Here is a 22,527-nt window from a genome sequence, read left to right as displayed (position 1 = left end):
TTACAATGGTCCAGTCAAAGTCCAGTTCTAAATCCAGTCGGTAATCTGTGACAAGGCTTGTAAATCATTTTCTCACATTTCACTGAGCAAAAAGAGCAAAAAGAAAACTGAGAAATTGACGAAGATATAAATTTTCAGGTCTGTAAAACTGCGATAGAGATATCGTCCAAAATGCAGTGAAAATGCGTTACTGCAAAACGAAACACAATTTGCATATTTCTCACTGCAAAACTATGTAGCATCTTTCTTTCACTTCTCACAGCCTCTGTGCATAGTTGTGAAGCTATGCCCAGAAACAACATGAAAGCAGATTTATCACAAGAAACTTAAGTAAAACACATTGAGGGAAGTCTGTGGTTGTGTTGTGACTGAATGCGTGAGAAGCTGTGTGTGAATACTCGTGCTTTTGGATTTGCCCAGGTTCCAGTCTGATTCAGTTATCAGCTCCTTTTTTGCATCTGCAACAGTTCTGGAGTTAAAAAGAGCAATATTTTGAAGTGCAGCCACTTCTCTTGGCCGGCTTTGTTAGCATGAACTCGCCAGGTTAAAGTTTATAATAGCGTTGTGTTCCTTTTTTTTATTTATTAATTTTTTTTCGTACCTCCTTAAATATTGATCAGTGGCCACTTCCTCCTTGTTTTTGTGCACCGTCAGCGGCTTGCCAGTCGCTTTATCCTCGGCCCACCTCTATGTGCACACTTCCAAACAGCGCACTAATGTATTATTAATGCTCTCACGGTTAGACAGGAGCAGCCCTTCGCCGTCGAGTATCCATTACTCCCTCTCAGTGCATTTAACCGATATGAACTGCGGAGCAAATTGGTTCAATTAATTTGAATTAAGGTGCGGAGGGAGCCGGCAGGACGCAGGCCTAGGAGAATGACGCAGGGAAATGAAGCTGTTCAACTGACAAGAAAATCTAACTTGGACTAAAGTTAGATTTAGTCATAAATCATAAGAATCTATTGCACACTAACGCATTAGCTGCCTTTAAAGGCACACAGAATTTACAAAATAATCCTAGTGTGGGAACAGTCATTGTGACGAACTCCTAGGGACAGTGAAGTGCACATTGACGTTGCAGATGTTTCCAGTGGCTTGTTTCAGTTTTTATTTATTCTGATAGGAATCTTTTAAAGAATATTCTTCGATGTGTTCAGCTGAATTGTTTTTTTTTGTTTGTTTTTTGTTTTTGTCCCCCTCAACAGGAGCAGGGCTGTCAAAGACCTTTATCCCCCGGGCACAGACGTTCCCCAGCTTTCTGTCTGAGCAGGAGGAGAGGAGTCACCGCCACCAAGAAGAGGCGCCGTCGCCATCTAGTGGCTGCGAATCCAGTTGCAGCCTCGGACCGCTTCAATGACAGGGAGCAGCTTCAGCAGCTGTGGACACTCAACCCGTCACTGTAGAGAGGATTCAGCAATCTGTATAGTGATACGTGTAATATACCTATAGAAGCTGTAGAAGGATCCTCCTGGAGGATTGTGAATTGCGACTGCAGAGTTAGCTTCTAAAAGTGCACCAAAAATCCTCTATGTGTTATTTAAAGTGTTTCTCGTCGCCATTGTTCTGTTTAACTCTGCATGACTTTCTACTTTATTTTATTATTTTTTTAAGGCAAAGCACTTGGAGAAAAGTTAAAGGCACTATTACCTAAATATCTGCTGTAAAACAGCTTTAAGAAACTTTTTTGTCTGAAGTTGATGAAATAACATCAGGCGTAATCCGGCAAGGTGCTGCCTCAGCAGCCAGTTCAAGAGAAACTCCACTAGTTTTGACACAAATCCCTCCCTCGCCTACCCACCGCTCCCCCCGTCTGCTTTGTCGCGAGAATGTGAAATCGATCAATGCCTCACACAACAAAACAGCTTGATGTCCATGGCAGCGATGAATCAGCTAAACTTTTCTAATCAGCTTCAACCAGCAAAAAAAAAAAAAGTCATTCATAAATGGGTTGGGGCGGACCGTCGTGTCAGAGATGATGAAAAGCGCAGCCCTCCTGCAGCCTCTGCTTTAAGCTGCTGGCATTACTCTTCACTACAGCAAATTGACTTTAATAGCATCTGAGCTCTTCTGAAGCTCTGTCTGTCAGAAGTTACTGATAAGCCGTTCATTAGCAGAAAGGTGTTAAAAAAAGGGTCACCCGATGGGATGATGGGTTATGCAAACCAGAGATAAAATTCATATTTGGGGTCCATAATAAGCTAAGAGAATGTTTCTTGAGGAGGAAAACATGACATCAGGCATTCAGGGAAAGTTGTTTTTGATGTTTTTGTGTCTGTGAAAGAAATATTTGTGATTCGGCACAACCGCAAATATAAGCCTTTCCAGGGTTCCAACTGGTGAAGCATGGAGTTAGTTTTTATCACTTCTAAATGTTTACATTTCCAGGACCTTTTCATTATTCCGTTGTCAAAAGCTTTTCATCCTGCATACAAAAATTGATGTGCAGCAGAAAAATTAACATTGAACCCTGAATTTACCACTCTCTAATGTGAAACGAGATGGTAGCAGCATCATACCGTTGGGATTCCTTCACAATTTCGATCCTATTCCCAATAAAATACATAAAAGTTTATTGTAGCAATGTGAGAAATTGTGAGCTTGGCTGTTCTGGACTATCTGAGACCAAGATTTTAAACAAATATCAAGTCAAGTTTTACTAAAATGCAGAATAGAATCCCCACTTCTTATGTTTTATTTTTTTAATCATGATTTGTAGAACATAAAACTCAGATAAGCAGATGCATACCTCTCCAATGAGCACATCGTAATAAAGATAGCAAAAAAAAAACTTTTTACTCACTCAATTAACCAACTCCTCTACTAGAAATTACACTGAGTAATCTGCAGTTTCATTGTCCTACTCTGTTTTGCTCGTATTTCCTGCCTTTCTCACCATCATTACTGTCAAACAAACTCCTAAAATGGTTAAAATAGTTTAGAGAACATCATTGATCCAAGAATTAAGTGACAGAAAGGCAGGACAGAGACAGAAAGCCTCAATTACGAATCCATCTGTTCCTGCAGCTCTTCTGACAGTGCGGCGGTATAAACAATACTTGGTAGGCTTCTGGTGTTTTGGTGTCTTGGATCATTCATTTCAACTTGCACAATATGTATGTCAAACAGAGAATCAGTCAGCCAGACTTTTTTGTGCCCACGGTCTCTGCTAACAAGAGGTCATTGAAGGAGAAACGGTAGGTTAACAAGGCAGCGCTGCATTTTACTAACAAGATACATTTCCTCTTCCCAGTGTTTATAGAAAAAAAAATGATTTAATGATTCTTAAAAGTGAGCCTAATGCAAAGTACATTAAATGGGAACTTTCTATTGTAAAAGAAATACCTGGTCTATTGTAATATGCCCCTTTCTATTTTCTTGTTGAGTTTAAACACTAAGGGTGTAAAGTAGAGACTAATGTACGTTCCGCTGATCTAAACATAGCAACAACTCTTAATGAGGAGCCCCTTTGTTAACTACAAGGTACTAAAGGAGTGAAAAATGGTTCAAAGAAAGATACAATAAGTCCGAGTTGTTTATTGGTTTTGCAAACTCCCCAGATGTGGTTTAATGGCATCTGTGGAGAACGGTTTAGGTTCAATACTCATAGTGTGCACCTATTGGCTAATTACTACTGTAATGTTTGGATATATGAGGCTTTCATATATCCAAACTGACATATATATATATATGAGTGCCCCATACAGATTAGGCTCTGAGATAATATGCACTAACCATACTAGGGCTCACAATAGCTTACCTTGATTTATGAAACAAACCCAGATTTGTAAAATCAGTTAGCTATTTCGTATAGCTCATAGCTGGGGGGAAAAAATTGCCTGTCACCACTATTTCTCATATTGGTTATCTTTGCAGTACAAGGGCCTCTAAAGAGGCTCATAAGGAAGCTAAATTTTGCTCTATTATGTTCTCATTGCCAAGCTCTACTGTATTGTGAGTTCGATAGCTCAGAAACAGATATGGTATTAATCTCCTTTTAACAATACATTGCCTAAAACTTTGCTAAGCTATTTTAAAACGGTGAATTGAAGTATCTCATGTGTTAGTAACAGAATGAGCGAGAGAAGGAATGTTAGCAGTGTAGTTAAAATATGGGAATAATACTAAATCCTTATTCTGTTGAATGAATCAAATATATTTTTTCAAAACACACAACTCTACATGATAAAGACTAGTGCCTTCAGATGCTGACCACGGATGGTGACAGCCAACCAAAGCAGACACTGGACTCTCTAAGTTAGCCATTGTTACCTTAGTTTGTGATTTACTTTAAAAACTAAACAACTTAAGAAGAGTTTTGGAAATATTCTCGACCATGTGCCATGAGACTAGGACTACATTTTCGACTGTACTGTCCACCATCACCAGAGATTAGGTATGGGCTGGTATGAGATTCTCATGATGATCTTAAAATATTAATTATCTACGGTAGTCACTGTGGAAAAAAAAAAATGTTTTACCCAAATTAACTGATCATATTTAAAAAAAGCAAGGCAACTCTAGCTTAGTAACCTTAAAGTGAAGGCTGACTTTTACATCTGGACGATAAATTATTCTCTCATCAGAAATATTTTTTAAAAGAATTCAAGCATGAGCAAAAAACATTTCAGCTTCAGTTTAGCCAGATGTCCTAGTGTACAGGACTGAGTGGGGGAAAGGCAACCCTGATTTAGCCTCAGAAAACTCCAATCACTCCCAAAGATTTTCCTGGCTTCTTAAGAAAAAACAGGAATGGTAGGCTATGGCGAGACATTTTGGACTCTGGTACCTGGCCCATGCCTATATTTAGTGCAGAGATTGAAGGTTTTTCTCCTGTTTTGCACAGTTAAGGGGGAAAAACAAAATGGTTTTCATTGACAATCAAATGTAGGCTGCCAAGCAGTTTTCTTCACGTTTGAGTCCTTTTGTTGTTGATGTTGTCGTGCCACCGCTTCATGCCCACTAATTCACTCCTATACCCAATTAGTTGGAAAGTTACAAGCACATTTTGTCTTAAGATACTTTTGTTTTTTTTTAAATGTTGATTTATTTATGCTTTAACAAGCATTTCACTTTAGAAAGACATATGTTGAAACGTTGGGTCACAGTAGTGCCCTAGTTGTCTTGTTTTAGTTGCAGTGTGGTGAAATGTATGTGGAATAGTCCCTTTCTGTTTGGGGTTGCACTCACTGAATCCCCTGGATAAAAGCTACAGCTGATTCTGCTCATTTGCCATTTTTTTTGTCGTTTCCTGTATTCATTTGTTTGCAGAGATGTCGTTATGTTTTGTGTTCCCTAACTTTCTATGTTAATAGCACTTTGAATAAACTGGTTAGGACTGCAGTTTTCACAAATGTACATATGTAATGTTTTTGATGAACATAAGGGTAATAAATTGAATGTTCATACTATAGGGGGGTTTAGAATACATTTGGGGAAAGCGAAAAGTTACAACCAGTGGTGGTTTTTGATATGGGCAGTTACCCCGGGTGGTATTAGAAAAGGGAGCCCATACCAAAAAACAATCTGTTGGTTGTGTCTTGGTCAATTCTTTTATTGCTGTTATGGATGGGAAAACATTGGAGTTGGTGTTTTATGTGAATTGCTGAAATAAGTTTTCTTATGTACTCACTGAAGGACTGTGCCACATTCTATTTAGCTCCAGAATTGTCATGATTTCTTGTTTTTGGGTGGAGTTTACCTATGGTGCCAAACATGCCAGAACCACAGCTAAAAATGTGTTTTTAAATGTAAAGCAAGTCCTACAAGACAGAAACCATTTTGCTTTGAACAGAGGCAATGGTCTCACACAATCAAGCCTGCACTCCTGTACAGAGGCAGACTCATTTACATCTTGATTCATGTGGCCTTTGTTTTTCACGTTTCAAGTAGGTGAACAACCCACAGGAGCCAGTGCCCACTAGTGTGGTAAATCAGATCAGTGACACAAGTGTGACACCAACCTCTCTTAAGGCATAAGTCGAAGGCGTCTCAATCCTAGAAACGAGAACCGAGGAAGCCCTGAAAGTAAACATGTCTCAAATAACCAACAGGAAATACAGTGAGTGTCTTTAAATATGAAGGTTTGCGCCGTTTCTAAAACGTTCTTCTTCCGAGCACCAAGATGAATTAATTATATGTTAAATGGGAAATTAACATATAATGAGCAAGCTGTAGTTTTTATTTATTTATTTTGTTTTTGGAGTAAATCCAAATAATGCTCTCCAAAATTTAAACCAGTAACTTGTCCTGACAACTAGATTATTCTGAGTGTCGCTGTAATCACAGCTATTAAGAAAAAAAAAGATTGGGGGAAATATCTGAGGAAGGAGCTGGATGCAATCTGACATGACATCATCTAATTGTTTAACATTGAACCTATTTAACTTTGCTTTAGATACTAGCGGCAGCTTTCAAATTTATAGTTTTTCCATACCAGTCACGATCATACAAGACAAACACAGACAAGATCTTACCAAGAACAGGGGCTAGTGAGTAATATTTTATATATAATTCATCAAGCATTATAAGTATGCTAGAATAATGTTTTTTGAAATGAACCATATTTATATTAGTTCCATTGTTTTATGTTTCCAAACAAACAAAGGAAAGAAACATATTAACACTGACCAAAACCACTTGAGTTCTTTTTCATATTTGTGGAGAAAAAGAAGGAGCTACTTAAAACATAACCCATAGTTTATAGCCCTATGATAAAACCAAAGATTGAATACAAATAGAAGGTACTTTATCACTTTTTCAGGGCTCCAATGCATTTTTATTTCTCAACGCTTTTTAAAACACTCATTTTAATAATAATAACAAAAAAAAACATGAACTAAAGGAGCTTTACACTATTTTTTTTTTGACAAATAGAAAATGAACCGCATTTGCTGACTAAAAAGGAGAAAGAGACTCCACACCACAGAAGTGCTTTCAAGTTTCCAAAAGGTGGTGGTTTATGGTTGATGCTTCATTTTTAATTCTTCTAGACGCTGCATATTTTCTCAGCATAGAGGGTTTGTTTCTTTCCACAGACGCCCACACGATAAGACAGAGAAACATAGACATGGTCTTATTTCTGTCATAAGGAGTCTTTATCAGTCATAACTATCAATACAGCTGGTTGAACACAGAATCTCAAGTATCATCAAATGTACATTTGCGGTTTCTTCAGAAAACATCACAAAGGGAAATCGAAAGCAACAACAACAACAACAAAACACATGAACCCAAAAGTGTAGTGTCCCTTTATGTTCCACATTTGTCTTGCTTCCTAGCGGAATAACCCGCTTATCCATTACTGCCTCTGCCACTGCCTCCATTTCTATGGAGATAAATGAATTAAATTACACAAACAGCACAGAGTTTAATTTTACAGCAGCTGCCATACACTGCAAATATTGATTTACAAAAGCAAACTTACAAAGGGGAAATAATGTTCAACAGCTGATCTTTTTTACATTTTATACACCAAAGGAGGGGGTAAAATAAAAAAAGAACATGGATATTCATCAGAAAGCAGTCAGAGGGAGTAAAAAGAGACATGAACTGCAGCCCAGGATTTGCTAATTAGAGTTCAGCTTTCACACTGAGGGCGTGCTGTAACTAGAATGCAGACACAGAGCCCGTTGGGGAAGGGGAAAGAAGCCGTCTCAAGTGATGGTACATTGCTGAGCGACTGCTTTTCTTCTCCGTTAGATGATTAGACACTATTGTCAAACTTTGAATGGAAACCAGGAGGGATGAAAGTGAAAAGAGGGCAATTACACAGGCTTTTGTCAATCGTTTTACTTGGAGGGGGTTAGAGAAGAGAAAAGAATGATTATACAGGCTTTTGTCTTTCTCCTCTGTGTGATGGTTACTGTCAAATATTGTTTTGCCGAAAAAGCAAACATCCCCTCAACAATAATTACATAGTACATTTAATTAGGGGGGAGCAAGGCCGGTCCCAAACAGGCCCCGTCAGCTTTCTGACTCCGAGATGAGCACCGGCTTGTTAACTCATTTCAAACCGCCTTGTGAATATTAAACAGTGCCGGCATGATCCCCGCATTTGATTAAAAACTCAAATGGATAATTACAGTCTGCGCTTGCTGACATTTATTTATCCTCGCTCTGATGTACAGTGAATGGGGTGTGAATAGCTGAGAGCGCGCTGACAGATGTGAGAAAGCGACAGTCACAGCACGCCTTTTCTTTTTTTATCCTGAAGCTGACGTTTGGTTTGGAGCGAGCGCCCGGCCGGCAGGTTGGCATAGATGGGGAAGCTCTTATTCTGCTTGGATTTCTTCACCATCCTGGGACACAGAGGGACGTTCTCATAGATATTCGGCTGTGAGGAGGTAGTAGTGGATGTTAGTTGACTTTAAGATAATAGACAAACATGACAGGTTTTCACCAGCAGTGCAGCTGATTGGTTGATAAAGAAAAATGCAGTGGCCTTGCAAAGGCATTCACACTTCTCAGACTTTTAGCACGTGTTGCCACATTATCATCATAAACTTAAAGGCATTTTACAAAAATATATGATAAATCAACAAAGTACTGTGTGACAAAACACACATAGCATTTTAAAAATTTCTTTTCAGTCCATCTGAGTTTACAGCGTTTTTGGAGTATGTGTCTACCAACTTTCCACAGTGGGAAGATTTTCTCTTTTTCAGTCAGACTGGAGTTAAAGCTATTTTGAAGTCTTGACAAATTCTTTTCTCTCCTGACACATGCATATGCTCTGATTAAAACCGTTGCTTTGTAGCTCTGGCTTTATGCTTAGAATACTCATTTCTGGAGGATAAATGTCCACCCCATTTTCAGACTGATGCACTTCCCTGTTCTTGCTGAAGAGCAGCGTCCTTACAGCATAATGCTGCCACCACCTACAGTAGTCAGGATCATCAGAGTAAAGCCCTGATGATCCTTAAGAATAGAGAAACCTGCTTTATATCCAAGGGAAAGAAGTCTAAAGAAACAAAATACACTTTTAAAGGTAACAAAAAGAAAATATATTTCCTGGCCTTAAAGGGGGTTGAATACAAACAACACACTTTCAGATTTTGGTTTATCACATAGTCCCAGGGGAATATAATGAGTTTTGTGATTTTACTGCGGCAGCAGGTAAAAGTGAAGAGCGTGATTATGTTTTGAAGGTCCTGCAGATGTCAAAACCAACAAAATTCATGACTAACTGATGATTGTGTTGTTATTTTTTTTTTTTTTAAATCTGAATGCTTTTGACACCAGCCCTCTTCCAAATTCTTCAAACTGCACAGCTGGGAGTGGTGAGGAACCAGTTAAGCTCTCTGTATCAGGTGGGATGTGTTGCTTTAACGTTAGTTGTAAAGTGGAACAGCCTTGTAGTTAAGCGCGAGTCTTATGAGGAGGTGAGGGAGAGCTTTGAAGGAGTCGAGTGTAAAGACGAGAGTTGATACAATGAACAAACTGACGCCTACCTGTCTCTGAGTGGGGTGCAGTTTAACTCGGTACTCCTCTCGCCGCTTTTTTTTCCTGTGATTGATTGTCACACAAATAGGTCCACGCGTGAGCCAAAAGAATGAAATGCACACAAATTTAAAACAAGAATATAAGTTATTGCCTTAACTGGCGATACCTTAGCCTCAGGGCAAGTATGAGGAAAGCAATGAATAGAACAAGTCCAGCAGCTCCAGCTCCAATATAAACATACAGCATGTACAGGGACAGACTGAATCCACCTGATTGGAAAAGAGAAATAGTTTAATATCAAATATCTGCAGGCCCATTCAATAAATTTGAATATTATTGAAAGAACCATTTATTTCAGGAACTTTATCACTAAATGAAACACATAATGATTAATTACACACAGATGGATGCTTTAAATAATTCATTTCTGTTAATTATGATCAATTTCAACTTAGAGCCGGAAAAATATTCTATCAGACCAATAAACAAGATAATTCAGCAATGTGTCTAAATGAAAAGTGTATTTAAAGGTTGTCAATTTTCAAAAGGTACCTTTGATCTAACAAATGAGCTTTATTGGACTAAATATTCGAATTTACTCAACATGACTGTAGATAAGACGAGGCAAACCACCTAAAATTCAACTACATGGATTCTTTAGTTTATGATAGATTTGTATGTTTCTTATGACATCTGAATTTATCATGACCCAAATAAATTAAACCATACTAGACCTGCATGCAACACCATGTCACAGCTGCTCTAACCGTGAATTGATACAAAGAACAGGATTCTGTGGTTTTCACACCTCTGATTGTAACGTAAGCCTTTTTTCTTTCTCTATATGTGCTGCAGCATACTTGTGCAAATGGCAATAAGCATGGGGAATGATACGGTATGTTTGAGGGGCTGACTTTACATTCGGTGTGTTGCTTCGTGTACCTGGAGGAGCTGTTCTGAGTAGTACTGTGGTGGTCTGCACCCCCACATCCGTGTTAAAGGTGCAGCGATATAAACCTTCGTCTCCCGATGCAACGTCAGTCAGTTGCAGACTGAGATCCAGGCTGTCGGCGCAGTTCACCCTGCCCCTTTCGGTGTAGTCCTCACCCACCAGACCCCCTTCCACCTTCTTACAGATGCCAATAATGACCCACGGATGGCCGTGCAGCATCTTCTCCAGGATGACCTGGTAGATGGTACCGTTGTGTGGGTGTTTGCAGCTGATGGTCAGGTTGCTGCTCTCCTCGGCCACCACCTCTGAGTCTACTATGACTTCCTCTGGAGGAGGGGGCTCTGTGCTGTTGTTGTCTTCTGGTGGCTCATCTGCAGAATGAAAGAAAATACATCTCAGAATAAAAACATTAAAAGACGACCCATGTTTCTTTGGGGTAGCGGCAGAACCGTCTTAGAAAACATGGACTTTACCTAAATCCTCGACCTGAAAGTCCTTAGTCCAGGGTCCCTCAGGGAAAGTCTGGACAGAGCAGTGGTAGAGCCCGATATCCTGATGTGTGACGTTCTTCAAGGTAATGCTTCCATCCATAGGCACCGTCCTCAGGAACTCTATTCTCTCCCGGTAGGTGTAAGGGACGGAAACTCCGAACTCAGGAGAGAACACAGCAATGGGGTTCTTGTCTGGCGCTTTGGTCCAGGACACCATGCTGAGCTGGCCGTCCCAGGGACACACGCAGGCCAGCACCATCCCTTCCTCCAACCGCACCGTTTCAATGTCTGTCTGCTGGACAGCAACTGGACAAGAATTTCACTGTTCATATTCTGATTTTGCCATAACATGGTTCAGATTTAAGCAGTAGTTGTTAAGCAAAAAAAGTAGACAGACAAAAAAAAACCTTGGCTTGTTAGATCTTCTTGACAAATGTTTATATGGTATACTGTTTATTAAATACTTCACAAAATTTCAATGCTGAGCTGCCTTGGAAACATTTCTCTCCCGTGTTTTTCTAGGACGCAATTCACTTATTTTCCATCATACTCGCTTTCAAAAGTATCTATATCATTATGGCTACAAAAAAACTTGAACCCGACTGCTGCCATTTCATAGCAAACTCTGCAGTTAGTTACAACTCAATTAAAGTTGTCCCATGTTTAGGTTCTAGCACCTGCTGGATTTCCTTGGACACTCTGAAGTTTCTCTCAAAACTCTCCCTATAGTAAACGGTTGATTTAGTTCAATTTCACGAGCTGCAAACTTCTTGCCTGTTAAGCTTTTTTGATACCCAAGGATGATGCCGAGACTGATTTTCTCAAAATGAAAGTGGTGTCAAAGAAACGACAGCTACTATCACCTCTCTGTTCTGAAGCAACCATTCAGCTCTTCTATATGAATCAGATTGACAGCAATTGCTTTTTGATCATTAGAAATTGTGCTAGAAGGTCACTTTGGGCTTTAAGTCAGTAAAAATATGGTTCACATTCTTACAGTTATTGTAACTGATCTGATCAGTTTTATAAGCAGTCTAAACTTAATTGAAACCAGCAAAAGATGAAGAAATCTTTTTTTTTCCCCAAAAGAAATTGTCTAGTCTATAAAAAGGAAACTATATATATATATTTTTTTCTTTTTCTTTTTAACAAGGTGTATAACAATTTATATTGTTGGATTGGAAAGAAAACGAGCCAAACTGAACAATTACCTATGTGTGCTCATCATAAAGCTTCAGCATTCAAATAAAACCTCCAACAGTCGTAATGAGAAAATATTTCATTACTTGAGTTCAGCATAATGTTTTAATTCACTAAAGGTTGAACAAAACTCAACAGATTGTTTTATTTTTCCAAATCTAGTTTCTAAATTCATAAAACTACATCATGTATACTAAACAAAACACGATTGAGAAAGTCACAATCAACAAGTTTTAAAGGAATTTACTTCATAACAAATATAAACAAAACATATTTAACCTGATCGCATTAAAACATTTGTAGACATAAAGCAAAAATATTCCTACCTTTAAGAAAAGGGAGAAAGAAGAGTACCATGAAGTACCAGTAGTCCTTTTGTACAGCTTCCATCTTGCCCCACCGAGGAAGAATGAAAGCTGCATTGATGAGACGAGTGCATAGGCGCCCGAGCTGCACTTCCTGCTCCATCTCTGGCTACAGAGAAGCACTTCAGCTACAGGGCCACAATTCATGGTGTCCCACTGCTGGCATGCTCAACACAGAGAGGCTCTTTATCACTGGGGCTGGGGATGGATGGCAAACTTACGACATCATTCTGCATGTTGGGGTTTATAATGAAGTTTTCCCCTCATGGATTTCAACACTGAAAACTGGTTTTCATATGCATTTTTTATGCATTAAAAAAATTATGGAATTGCCATGAATAGATGAGTAACATTCAATAGTAATAAATGTGAGTGTTTCCTCTAACTGTAGGGCTCCACCATTTGAAATTGTGGCTTTTCACAAAAACCGTTTCGTGTGAACCAGCTGCAAAACACCACTGTCGCCACAGTGACGAATTTAAAGCCACACGCCAGCTAAGTTTTGATAAATCAGATCTGGCAAAGACAAAAGGTTGACATCACTTTAATATCCAAATTACATATTTCATAGATAAAAAAACATGATACAAAACTACACAATTAAAATCATCAGTTACATTCAACTTTGTAGCAGCTGTGAAAGTTGATCCAGGCACTTCTGCAGGTAGGAGTTCAAAGGTTCCTGCTTCTTCTCTGCATCTACAGAACGGAATAAAAAACAAAACAAAAGGTTTGTTGTTGATGAATGCATCTTTAGGTAATCAGATTTTCTCAAGAGTAGTGCTAACCAACAAAAGAAAACAACAACAACAAAAAAACAACACAAGCGGTTACTTGATTTTTTTTTAAGTACAATTTAAATGAAAATGTATCCATTTTTCTTTCTAGTGGAGGAAAAATTAATTTGCAGAAATTTAAATTACGCTATTGTTTCATGAGACAATGAGACAATTTGATGGTTTTGTTTTTACATTTTTTATCAGCTTGCACTAATAAAATCTAAGTTTTATCCTGTGAATTCACTGCCAGGTGAAGGCGAGTTTTTGATATTGAACTAAAAAAAAATATTTTTTTAACTACTCGACCTCTACCAACTCATCACAATTTTATATAAGTCCTCATTCTGTTTGTTTTACTTCATATTTATTTGTGTTGCAGTGAACAGATTTAAGGAGGAAACAGCACCTCCAACAGTCACATTAAAGGATGGTCACACGCCGGCTATTAATATGACAAAAAATTTGATTTCTGTTTGGTTTTTCTCAGATAACTGCTTTTGTTTTAAAATTGAGAAGGGAATCAAGCCAAATTTTAATTTCTATTCCTCTGTGTTTCATCAAAGAAAGGTTTTCATTTCAATGTCATACTATTTATTTCAAAAAGAAAATTAATAAAGTGTTTTTTTCCCCTTTTCTCTAATGACTTCTGATGGGAATATCCAATTTTCTAAATAAAAATCTGGTGTGTGGAAGTCACATTATTTAGTTATCAAAATAAAAACACGCATGCCTTTCTTGGAGACGGTCAGTGCTTCCTGGATTTTTGATCGAACAGATGGACATTTCAATGCAGTCTTTGCCTGTCAAGAGAAAAAACAAAACCTGATTCAGAAAAATAACTTCAGATTATAATACTTTGAGGAAGTGAGTGCATGTAAATGAGAGGATATAATAGCTGTTAAGAAGGTTTTTCACATTCATAACATGAAATATGAAAACAAAAACATAAATTAAGACTTTACTGGAGAGCATTAGTATTTGGGGTGAGTGTGTGTGTTAGTGTGTGTACCCTCTGATTGTTGTGGAGTAAGGCCCACAGTGCAGATGCTCCGATACAGCAGGTTTCCAGCTCTTTACTTCCCAAACACCATAACAAAACTTTCATGGCTTTATCTGGAACACAAACATGCACTTAATCCGTAATCTTCATAACATCAATAACTACAAATGATGATTAATTGAATCATTATACTGTTTAAAAATAGGAAAACAAAGTTAAATGTTGGTATACAGAAAACAAATCAAATGATGTGATCATAAATATGATCTCAGTCTCACTACAAAACCATAGCTGACACAGGAAATGTCAAATCTTCCACAGGAAACAAAAAAAGTGTGGTAACACCACATTTTCCACGCAGCTGGTCCTTCAACTACCACCTGCAGTGTACTTTGTGTGGGACACATCTGCCCACCTGCACAAGCTTCTTCAGTCTCAGCAGCTTCCTCTGCTTTCATTTTCTCTCAGCCTTTGGTTATTTCATCTTCATACAACTGAAACTGCTGCAAAACACTGCTAAAGTTAGAATTACCTTGTCTGACTTTGCTACTCCAAACTGTTATGCATTTAATTTTTGTCACATGTATATATTATTTTGAAAATAAGAGATTGAATTCCATATGCTATAAAAATAATTTGGTATTCGGTTCTTCCCAAGTGCTCTGAACATAATTTATCTGTGACTAATTGATTAATCACTTCACTAATTGATAGCAAAAGCCTAATGCAGCAATGATTTATAAAAGATGGACAAATGGCTTTTTATTAGGAAATGTTGTTTAGGTTCAGAAAGAAACAATGTCCTGGTGGCTTTATTTTAATATATTGGTACAGACCCTACAAAAAGTCTTTATTCCCCTTCAACTTCTCCAAATGTTTTTATATTAAAACATGTTTATTAGATTAAAATGCTAAAGTCATTTTTCCACCTGAGCTGTGGATCTCTGCAGCTCCTGCTAAGTTATTTTAGGCCTTTTGGCTGCTTCTCTTATTACTACACTACTGTATATTCCAGTAGTGTGACATTTAGAGGTTTCACAAACTGTGTAAATGTGTAAGGGGTCTGAGCTGTAAGTTCAGTCAATGTCCTCAATTTCTAGATATACAGCTGAAAAGGGGAATGAGCAAACTGAATGGCATTCATGAACAAAACACTAAAAAGATGACCGTAACAATCACCAAAGTGCTTTTTAAATCTCGACCTGTCTTCTGTACCATTAGTCATGACATGTGATTTGATGGCGGGGCAGAAGCAGAGGTTGTGAAGGGTGAGCAGTGCGTGTGGTCGATGCGGTGCCAGTTCGGCCAGCAGTTCCAGAACTCCAGACACTTTCAGAATATTCTGCTGCCCGTCCTCTGTGGCGGATAGGCTGACGAGGAATCTTAGCCACAGGCTCAGGAGGTCCCCACCACCACTGACCGATGAGGCCTTGGCACCAGGCACCTTAGGGACTGGTACCAGCAGGAAGGCTTGAAGGAAGTTATTCTGAGAATCACAGGAAATGATCACAAAAGAGATGGATTACTGCATAGCATTATGGATCACCTCATTCAAAACTACCAACAGAAATTATATTCTATTAAGTAGCGAAAAAAATCCTGTAATTTAAACACATGTTGCACTTTGTGCTAGTTTACATCTAAAAAGGAAAAACTATAACTCATGTAATCTCTTGGATTTGCTACTTTAGTTTTAAGAATGTTGTACCTTCTGCAGGATGCACCTGCAGTCTCGTGACACAACCAGGTTAGTCAGGAGAGAGAAGGACAGATTCTGGATGGGGCTGTTGTCTGGGGCAATAGAGCTCAGCTTCACGACTGAGTGCATCAGAGAGGCGTTGGAGGAGCCCTTAGATCCTGGCACCCCACTGGGGCTGCTGCCACAGAGGGAACTGCATGCTGGGAACAGAGAAAAAATGGTTTTATCATAAATGGGAAAAAAAAGGATACATTTAACCAACTATGCATCTCATAACCATAAGAAAATAGCATTTAAAAGACTGTCTCTCTTCATAAAATGTAAATCATCAAGTCAGAGCTTCCATGCTTAAAGAGCATCCGACATTTTAAGTGCCACATTTCTTCAGAATTGCATCACACTGTACAAGTTTTATTGGATAAACTGGCTTCCTAAAAATCGGATCATGACTTTAAGGATTTTACATTTCCTTAATTGACTTTTTTTGTGTCATTTTGTGTTATGTCAATCTGTCTTATCTTAAAAAAAACAACAACAAAAAAACTGTTCTTGAAACTATAAGACAACACTCAGGCCAATTAACATTCTGAATTACAATTTCATGCCAGCAACAGGCTTTTGAGTGTGATTTAAAGTTACCGCTGATAACAACCACACAGCTCGTCCCTTGAGAGAATAGTTAAGTGCAACAATGAAACATTACTGAAGCCGCTCAGCTCTGCTGAAGATCTTGGCAGCCTGCCACACCAGCGGAAGCAGAAATGCGGACTGACCATCTACACATCACAGCATAACAAACTGACACAGTGTCAACATCAATCAGCAAACTGATGATGAAAAAATATCTAATTTGTTAATTTATTTAATTGCAGAGATGTAACAGAAGCTCATCAATTCATAAGAGAGCTTTAAAACATTTGTGGCAATTTTATTTGCTAAGTTTGGTTCACCTTGAAATGAGTGCCTCATTATGGCAACTGCGGTGTTCTGACTCTTGGTGGGAGGCAAATTATTTTGCTTAGCAGCCTCAGGCTGTAGATGATATTTATTATGCAGAAACATCCGGAATGCAAATACCAAAAGGCATCAAGGAAGTAAAAGATAACTGAAAAGAAAAAGAAAAAAGTCACTCATGACATTCTGACACTAGTGGATGTTGTTCATTTGACAGCATCGTTACTTGTTGGTTACACTAATCCTAGAATGGTCCCTCAAATGCGACTGTTAGCCTCAGGTTATGCTTATGCCTGTCAGGAAGACATCATGATATTGGTGCGGGTAACGCAGGATCTTTATTATAAGATCTTAAGCATCCCAAGTGCTGCGTTAAATCTAATCAAGTACTCTGCAATACAAGGAATCATCTCAAATAAGAGCAGAAAAAAATATGCAGTTATTTATTGCGTTCTTTGTATCTGTGGGAGCCAGCTTTGAGGCTACTACAAAAATAAGCAGGGAGGGAACAGATTTAAAAAAAAAAACAACAGTTCCACTTAAACTAGCAACGCTAACAAAGTTTTGGATGAAGGCGGTAGATAGGAGATGAAAGAGCAAATAAAAACGTAGGCGTCTCAGGAGACTCGGTGGTTGCCTCAGGGTGGATGGTGTAATACTAAGCCAGGCTGCGTGAAGCCCAAATCCAACCTGCTGTTCGGTTAACCTTTAGGGAAACACTGTGCCTGACTTCACTGATTTCTGCAGCTTCCCAGCTTGAGCTGATGTGGGTGTGGTGGGAGGAAGGGAGGGGGGTCTAAAGAAAAAGTCAGTTTAGATCCGAGTGTGTGCACACGTCCACTGAAGAACTGCTGCCAATCACGTTTAGAGTTACTTACGTAAACCTGTCAACGCTTATGAACTTCGGTTATCACAAATTGCTCTAAGTGAAGCAAGAGAAATTTCAGTTATTCACAGATGAAACAACTGCAGCATCTTGTAAAAGCTTTCAGGACATGATTGCAAAGTGAAAGGAATAGGTTACAAAAATAGGTAATTTTGTTTTACAGCTTACAAATCTGAAAACCGTTGTTTATATCTCTATCCCCTTCGGAAACACCATTCCTTGTAATTCCAGTTGAAAGTCTTTTGGGATTAAGCTAATCTAGCTTGGAACATCTACAACAGAAAGTTTTGTTGTATTTTCTAATATAGTTCTGGCTGAAACCATGTCTATGAAAAATCAATTCTCAAGACTTTTCACAGAAACTTAAATTGTATATAGGTTTGGACTTCACACACCAGTAGTTTACACAAAAACAGGTTTTCTTTCAGGTTTGGTCTGCATCTAGTGCCATCTGTCTTTCCAACAATCTAACCAGCTTCATAGTCTTTGCTGCTGAAAAGAACTCCCACAGGATAATGCTTCCATCCCCATGTTTGTGTAGATGGAGTGATGTTAGCTTTTCACCAATTATATTGTTTCACTTTTTGGCCAAAAAGTGAAGTTGTGGTCTTAAACACAACCAGAACACATCTTTCCATCCATTTGTTGTGTCCACCACAATGACTACTGAAAAACTGCAGATTGGACTTCTCATGGTTAGGTTGCCTTCGTACATTTATACCTACAAACATTTTTTTATATATTTTCTTCTGATTCACAATTAATCTGCTATATAAATTCCTCAACTGTGTATTAAAATTTGTAGTTGGAACATGATAAAATGCGAAAAGAGCTGAACTGAAATGAACACTTTTGTGAGAAACTTTATATCAAGAATACATAACTGAATCCATGCACAGAGATCAAGTGACGCATCAGTGATTGTTTCCCAACTTATTGTTCTCTTGAAATGTGTTCTTCTGAACTGTAGTTTTTTTTTCCTAAATCAGCTGGTTGGCAAGAACGAACAGAAACATCTCAGACATGGCAGAGATGTTCTCTTGTTTTCCACATCATGTCCCACATGGTCTGAAACTGCAGTGAGACTGACATGCGGCCTGATTGATTCTGACACGGTGCCCATTGTTATCGGCAAGCAAACCACGCACTGCTCTTTTACAGTGAAACACAATGTGGTCATTGGAAATGACAATGGGACTTTTAATGCAAAGTGAGTATGACTCAGTGAGATTGCTAATCGCAGAAGGAGGAGACATTACAGGCCCAGAGCCGGCACAAACACTCAGAGAGACGCAACATCTCGTTCCCACCTGGCTGGCTGTCGGCTGTGAACACACACAGGAGCTCCAGGACCGCTTCCATTGTGGGGTCGTCCAATAAGAGCCAAGGCCACAGAGCGTAGAGTCTCAGAGCTAAACGGGCTTCCATAGCAACCGCCTATACACAGAAATAGATTAGATTGATGTACTTGTAAAGAGAAAAAGTTTTAAGTTAGGTATTTGCAGAGTGAAAGAGGCACATTTGTAATAAAATCATGCTGACAAAGATACCTGTAATCAGCCTAAAATGATTCAATATCTTCTAAATGTAAAGGACAAGGAATAAAAAGAAAAAAACAGCTAATTTTCTCTAAAAGTAACAAAACGGAGAAATAAAGGAGCTCAGCAGAGAAAATGCTAGCACCATCTTGCACATTTGGATCTCATTTGGAGGCACCTGTACTGCAAAGTTCCATTAAAAACCAATTAACTGTGGGGAATTTAATAGCAGCCAAAGAAACTCACTTTGCATTCATCGTTGCAATAAAGAGCACTCCGCAGGATCCCTGCAGTCAGCTTGACTTCTTTTAAATGGCCCCCTTCCTGAAAATATGAGTACAAACAAAACAAAATGCAACATGTCTAATTGTTCTGGATTCAAAACAGCCTTTTGTGGCTGCATTCAAAAACACTTGAGAAAAATAATAAGAGAACACCTGGGACTGCACAATACGTATTCATAGCATTTCTTCTAAAAACACTTTGATGTAGCCTCAGTTTGTTATTCAACCCAACTGAGGGGAAAAAAATGCAAACACACAGAGCTTAAAAATGTGCTGAGATGGGAGGTTTCCCGTGGGCCTGTGCTCACCTTTTTGCGGGTAGAAGCCTTGCTGGGTCGGATGGACTCCAGGTGGAGGTGGGAATGAGTCTGCTTCAGCTGTTCCACACAGCTGTCAATTAAACCGGCTGCAACACAAGACAGCAGGAGCATTAAAGTAGCTAAAAAAAGGTCTTTCTCTCTCTCAAAATTCTTTTTTTCTTACTCTTTTTGTCGCAATCAAAAATTTATAAATCATACATTTTTTTTCTTCAACCAAGCAGTTTAAAAGTGATTTCATTTAGAAAAAAAAGATTAGCCATCCAAACAGCAACAGCAAAAAAGTTATTTTTCCCGAAACTGAATAATTGGTCATGCTACCCTTGGCCACTACTGCCATCAGGTATTTGCAATAACTGGTAAAAAAAATAAAACCATCTTTCTATTTTTGTAGAGAAATTTTGCACCAGTTTTTTTTAGAGAACTATTATAAATCAGTAATGTTAGAGGGATTCCAACATATGCAGCCTGTTGAGGTAATTTGTCGGTTGGATTTAAGTTCAGACTTTTGACTAGGTTACCATAATGCTTCAAATAGTTTGTTTCTTTTATCCAATCAGAGGTAGAATGTGGAAGCTAACTTGCCTTTATTCAGATGACTCTCATTCTGTAACACGAACAGTTGAGTGCGAAAGAAGAAACGTGTGGAGGCAAATCTTTCTTCAGTGTGTATGTGCACAAAAATAAGAAAAGCATGCAATATGTAATAGTACTGGTAAATGTTGCAATAACAGCATAGCTTGCAATAAATGTAATGATGTTTTTCTGCTTCGATGTTATAGCAGACTTCGGAAAATGAGGAAGTCTATCCAGCTACTGGGAAATAAAACTAAAAAATCTTTGTTTCTGTCTTACTAATTTGACAACCTTACCACTTTCTTCAATCCCTAACAATATTTATGACGCTACAAACAAAAAGTGCCACATAATCTATTACAGGCAGCCTAAATGGTTGGTACCTAAATTATTTGTATAATTTATTGCATTATCGTTGTTCAGGCAGTTCTTTGCAATATGCATACACTAATAATGCAATAAGACAAAATAGGTGGTACATTTTGCCGCTAAAACACATTTTCGCAAACACAAACAGCCAGGGAGCTGTCTGGAGTTTAATTTAGGAAGACGTGCCACAGGCTGCTGCACAGTTTATTTCTGTGGTTTTAGAATCAGTCATATAGGTGACAGCTGAGTTTTTGGGGAATTACCGGTGGCTGCGTAGTTTTGAGCTGTGGGACTGCAGGCCAGAAGCGTCATCAGAGCTCTGGCTGTGAGCTTCTTTAAAGGGTCCTGAAGGGTCCTTTTCTCAAAGCTCTGAGAACAACAACAATCAGGTTAGTGTGAGTGTACATTCAAACATCTTTTTTTGAAGTCTAAAACTCTGGCCACAGGAAATCCTGGGATTAACAGCACCTCCAATAACTGAGCAGACTATCACGTCACTGCAACATTCGCACCTACCTGCAATAACAGTTCACACAGTTCACTGGCAGAGGGACCATTTAGGATATCTGACAGAGTGCTGCTGTGTTTGGATGTGGAGCTTTGGAGTTCTGTGCCGCAGAGTCTCGTCTCCTCTGTGAAAACTGTGGAGAGGAACTGCAGAGCTGCTGTGTGGAGCAGCAAATCTGCCTTTTTCTCATCCAGACACTGTGATAGTGTTCCTGCAGACAAAAATTTAAAAATCGCTGACTGTAATGAATGACAAATGCTTTCTGAGTCACAGTACAACAACAACAAAAAAAAGCAAATCAAAACTTTAAAACCAGTGACAGCTGGATATTTGACTGTGACTGAGGCAGCTTGCACAAACTAATCATCTGAATTCGTCTGAACGCCCAGATGTCATAAACATCCTTGCTGACAAAAACACACATGAGCACAAAGGCCCAGCATTCATCTTTTACTGGACTCATTAAACGTCCTTGCTGCGTCATTAATCTGGGAGGAAGATATGAGTAGGAGGGGTAGAGGTGGTTTAATTATCCTATCCTCGCATCTGTTACAGAAAGTTTATACAACAGTAAGGATGCAGCTTGCATCCTTAATATTTTTATTCTTTTATTTGTTTGCCAAAATGAAGATGTAAATTTCACTAAAGAGACAGAAACTTGAGAGGCAATCCATAATACCACACAAATAATTTTGCCCTCTAAACCAGCAAAATTACATTCATCACTTAAACTCTCTCTCAGAGAGGGTATCCGTATACCTGCGAATGTCCGCCAGCATCTGCCCAGCGTGGCACAGACAGATGGGTGAGCTGCCGAGGTGCCTCTCCTCACCAGAGTAGCCAGAAGCGTAAACACGTCTGTCCAGCACGCGCAAACTGCGTCCCACGTACCTGTGTCTGTGGAGGGGAAGGAGTGACTCACAAATTTTATGACAGCGGACAACCACAAAGAGGTAAACAGATCAGAGCTACTGTAAAGCTGCAGAATGAGCTGAGAAAGTGGCTAAACAGAACACGACTTATCTGTATAGGTCATAATAGGAGCATATAGAGCCTCATGAGAAAGGACTCATGTAGGTTTAGCCGCTCCACATTTTGTAATGCTACGACCACGAACATCAATGCATTCAACTCAGGTGTTATGTGGCAGGCAAACACAGTTAGC

The 22,527-nt window shown here is 38.8% G+C and overlaps 3 protein-coding genes across 8 annotated transcripts in view; 1 reads left to right on the top strand and 2 right to left on the bottom strand.

The window, feature by feature from the left end:
• dok6 (docking protein 6) overlaps positions 1-5,343 on the top strand; it is a 57,744-nt gene extending 52,401 nt beyond the window's left edge. For all 3 annotated transcript variants that reach the window (XM_055037760.1, XM_055037759.1, XM_055037758.1), the window contains one exon: positions 1,209-5,343. In XM_055037760.1, the coding sequence (XP_054893735.1) occupies positions 1,209-1,360 (152 nt within the window). In that variant the 3' untranslated portion in view covers positions 1,361-5,343. The remainder of the gene's footprint in view (positions 1-1,208) is intronic.
• A 1,730-nt stretch (positions 5,344-7,073) lies between these two features.
• Positions 7,074-12,555, bottom strand: cd226 (CD226 molecule). Of its 3 annotated transcripts, none has more exons than XM_055037137.1 (6): positions 12,414-12,555; positions 10,870-11,193; positions 10,387-10,767; positions 9,611-9,713; positions 9,453-9,507; positions 7,074-8,335 (listed from the first exon to the last, which is right to left on the bottom strand). In XM_055037137.1, the coding sequence occupies exons 1-6, from the start codon at positions 12,553-12,555 to the stop codon at positions 8,183-8,185; spliced, it is 1,158 nt and encodes a 385-aa protein (XP_054893112.1). In that variant the 3' UTR covers positions 7,074-8,182. The 3 variants fall into 3 exon arrangements, with proteins under 3 accessions (XP_054893112.1, XP_054893113.1, XP_054893114.1); XM_055037138.1 differs by having other exon boundaries at positions 7,074-7,327; positions 12,414-12,553; XM_055037139.1 differs by having other exon boundaries at positions 8,195-8,300; positions 12,414-12,553.
• Positions 12,556-12,980: 425 nt separating this feature from the next.
• Positions 12,981-22,527, bottom strand: part of rttn (rotatin) — a 34,801-nt gene continuing 25,254 nt past the window's right edge. For both annotated transcript variants that reach the window (XM_055037772.1, XM_055037773.1), the window contains exons 39-49: positions 22,122-22,259; positions 21,371-21,573; positions 21,118-21,223; positions 19,901-19,998; positions 19,555-19,632; positions 19,081-19,207; positions 15,940-16,130; positions 15,447-15,717; positions 14,241-14,344; positions 13,962-14,031; positions 12,981-13,151 (exon numbers count right to left, since the gene is read on the bottom strand). In XM_055037772.1, the coding sequence (XP_054893747.1) occupies positions 13,072-13,151; positions 13,962-14,031; positions 14,241-14,344; positions 15,447-15,717; positions 15,940-16,130; positions 19,081-19,207; positions 19,555-19,632; positions 19,901-19,998; positions 21,118-21,223; positions 21,371-21,573; positions 22,122-22,259 (1,466 nt within the window). In that variant the 3' untranslated portion in view covers positions 12,981-13,071. The remainder of the gene's footprint in view (positions 13,152-13,961; positions 14,032-14,240; positions 14,345-15,446; positions 15,718-15,939; positions 16,131-19,080; positions 19,208-19,554; positions 19,633-19,900; positions 19,999-21,117; positions 21,224-21,370; positions 21,574-22,121; positions 22,260-22,527) is intronic.

This window comes from Poeciliopsis prolifica, unplaced genomic scaffold (assembly GCF_027474105.1).
Source record: "Poeciliopsis prolifica strain line A6 unplaced genomic scaffold, Auburn_PproV2 SCAFFOLD012, whole genome shotgun sequence".
Classification (NCBI taxonomy): domain Eukaryota; kingdom Metazoa; phylum Chordata; class Actinopteri; order Cyprinodontiformes; family Poeciliidae; genus Poeciliopsis; species Poeciliopsis prolifica.
Note: the sequence above shows the minus strand (reverse complement) of the source record. Positions and strands in the feature narration are given on the sequence as shown.

Bases quoted from the DNA above. Each gene is read 5' to 3' on its own strand.
- cd226 (XM_055037137.1), bottom strand. From the start codon at position 12,555: ATGGAGCAGGAAGTGCAGCTCGGGCGCCTATGCACTCGTCTCATCAAT. The intron at 11,194-12,413 runs GTAGGAATATTT...ATTCTTGTCCAG, and splicing joins CTTTCTCCCTTTTCTTAAAG to TTGCTGTCCAGCAGACAGAC. The intron at 9,714-10,386 runs GTACACGAAGCA...TTTTCCAATCAG, and splicing joins ACTCAGAACAGCTCCTCCAG to GTGGATTCAGTCTGTCCCTG.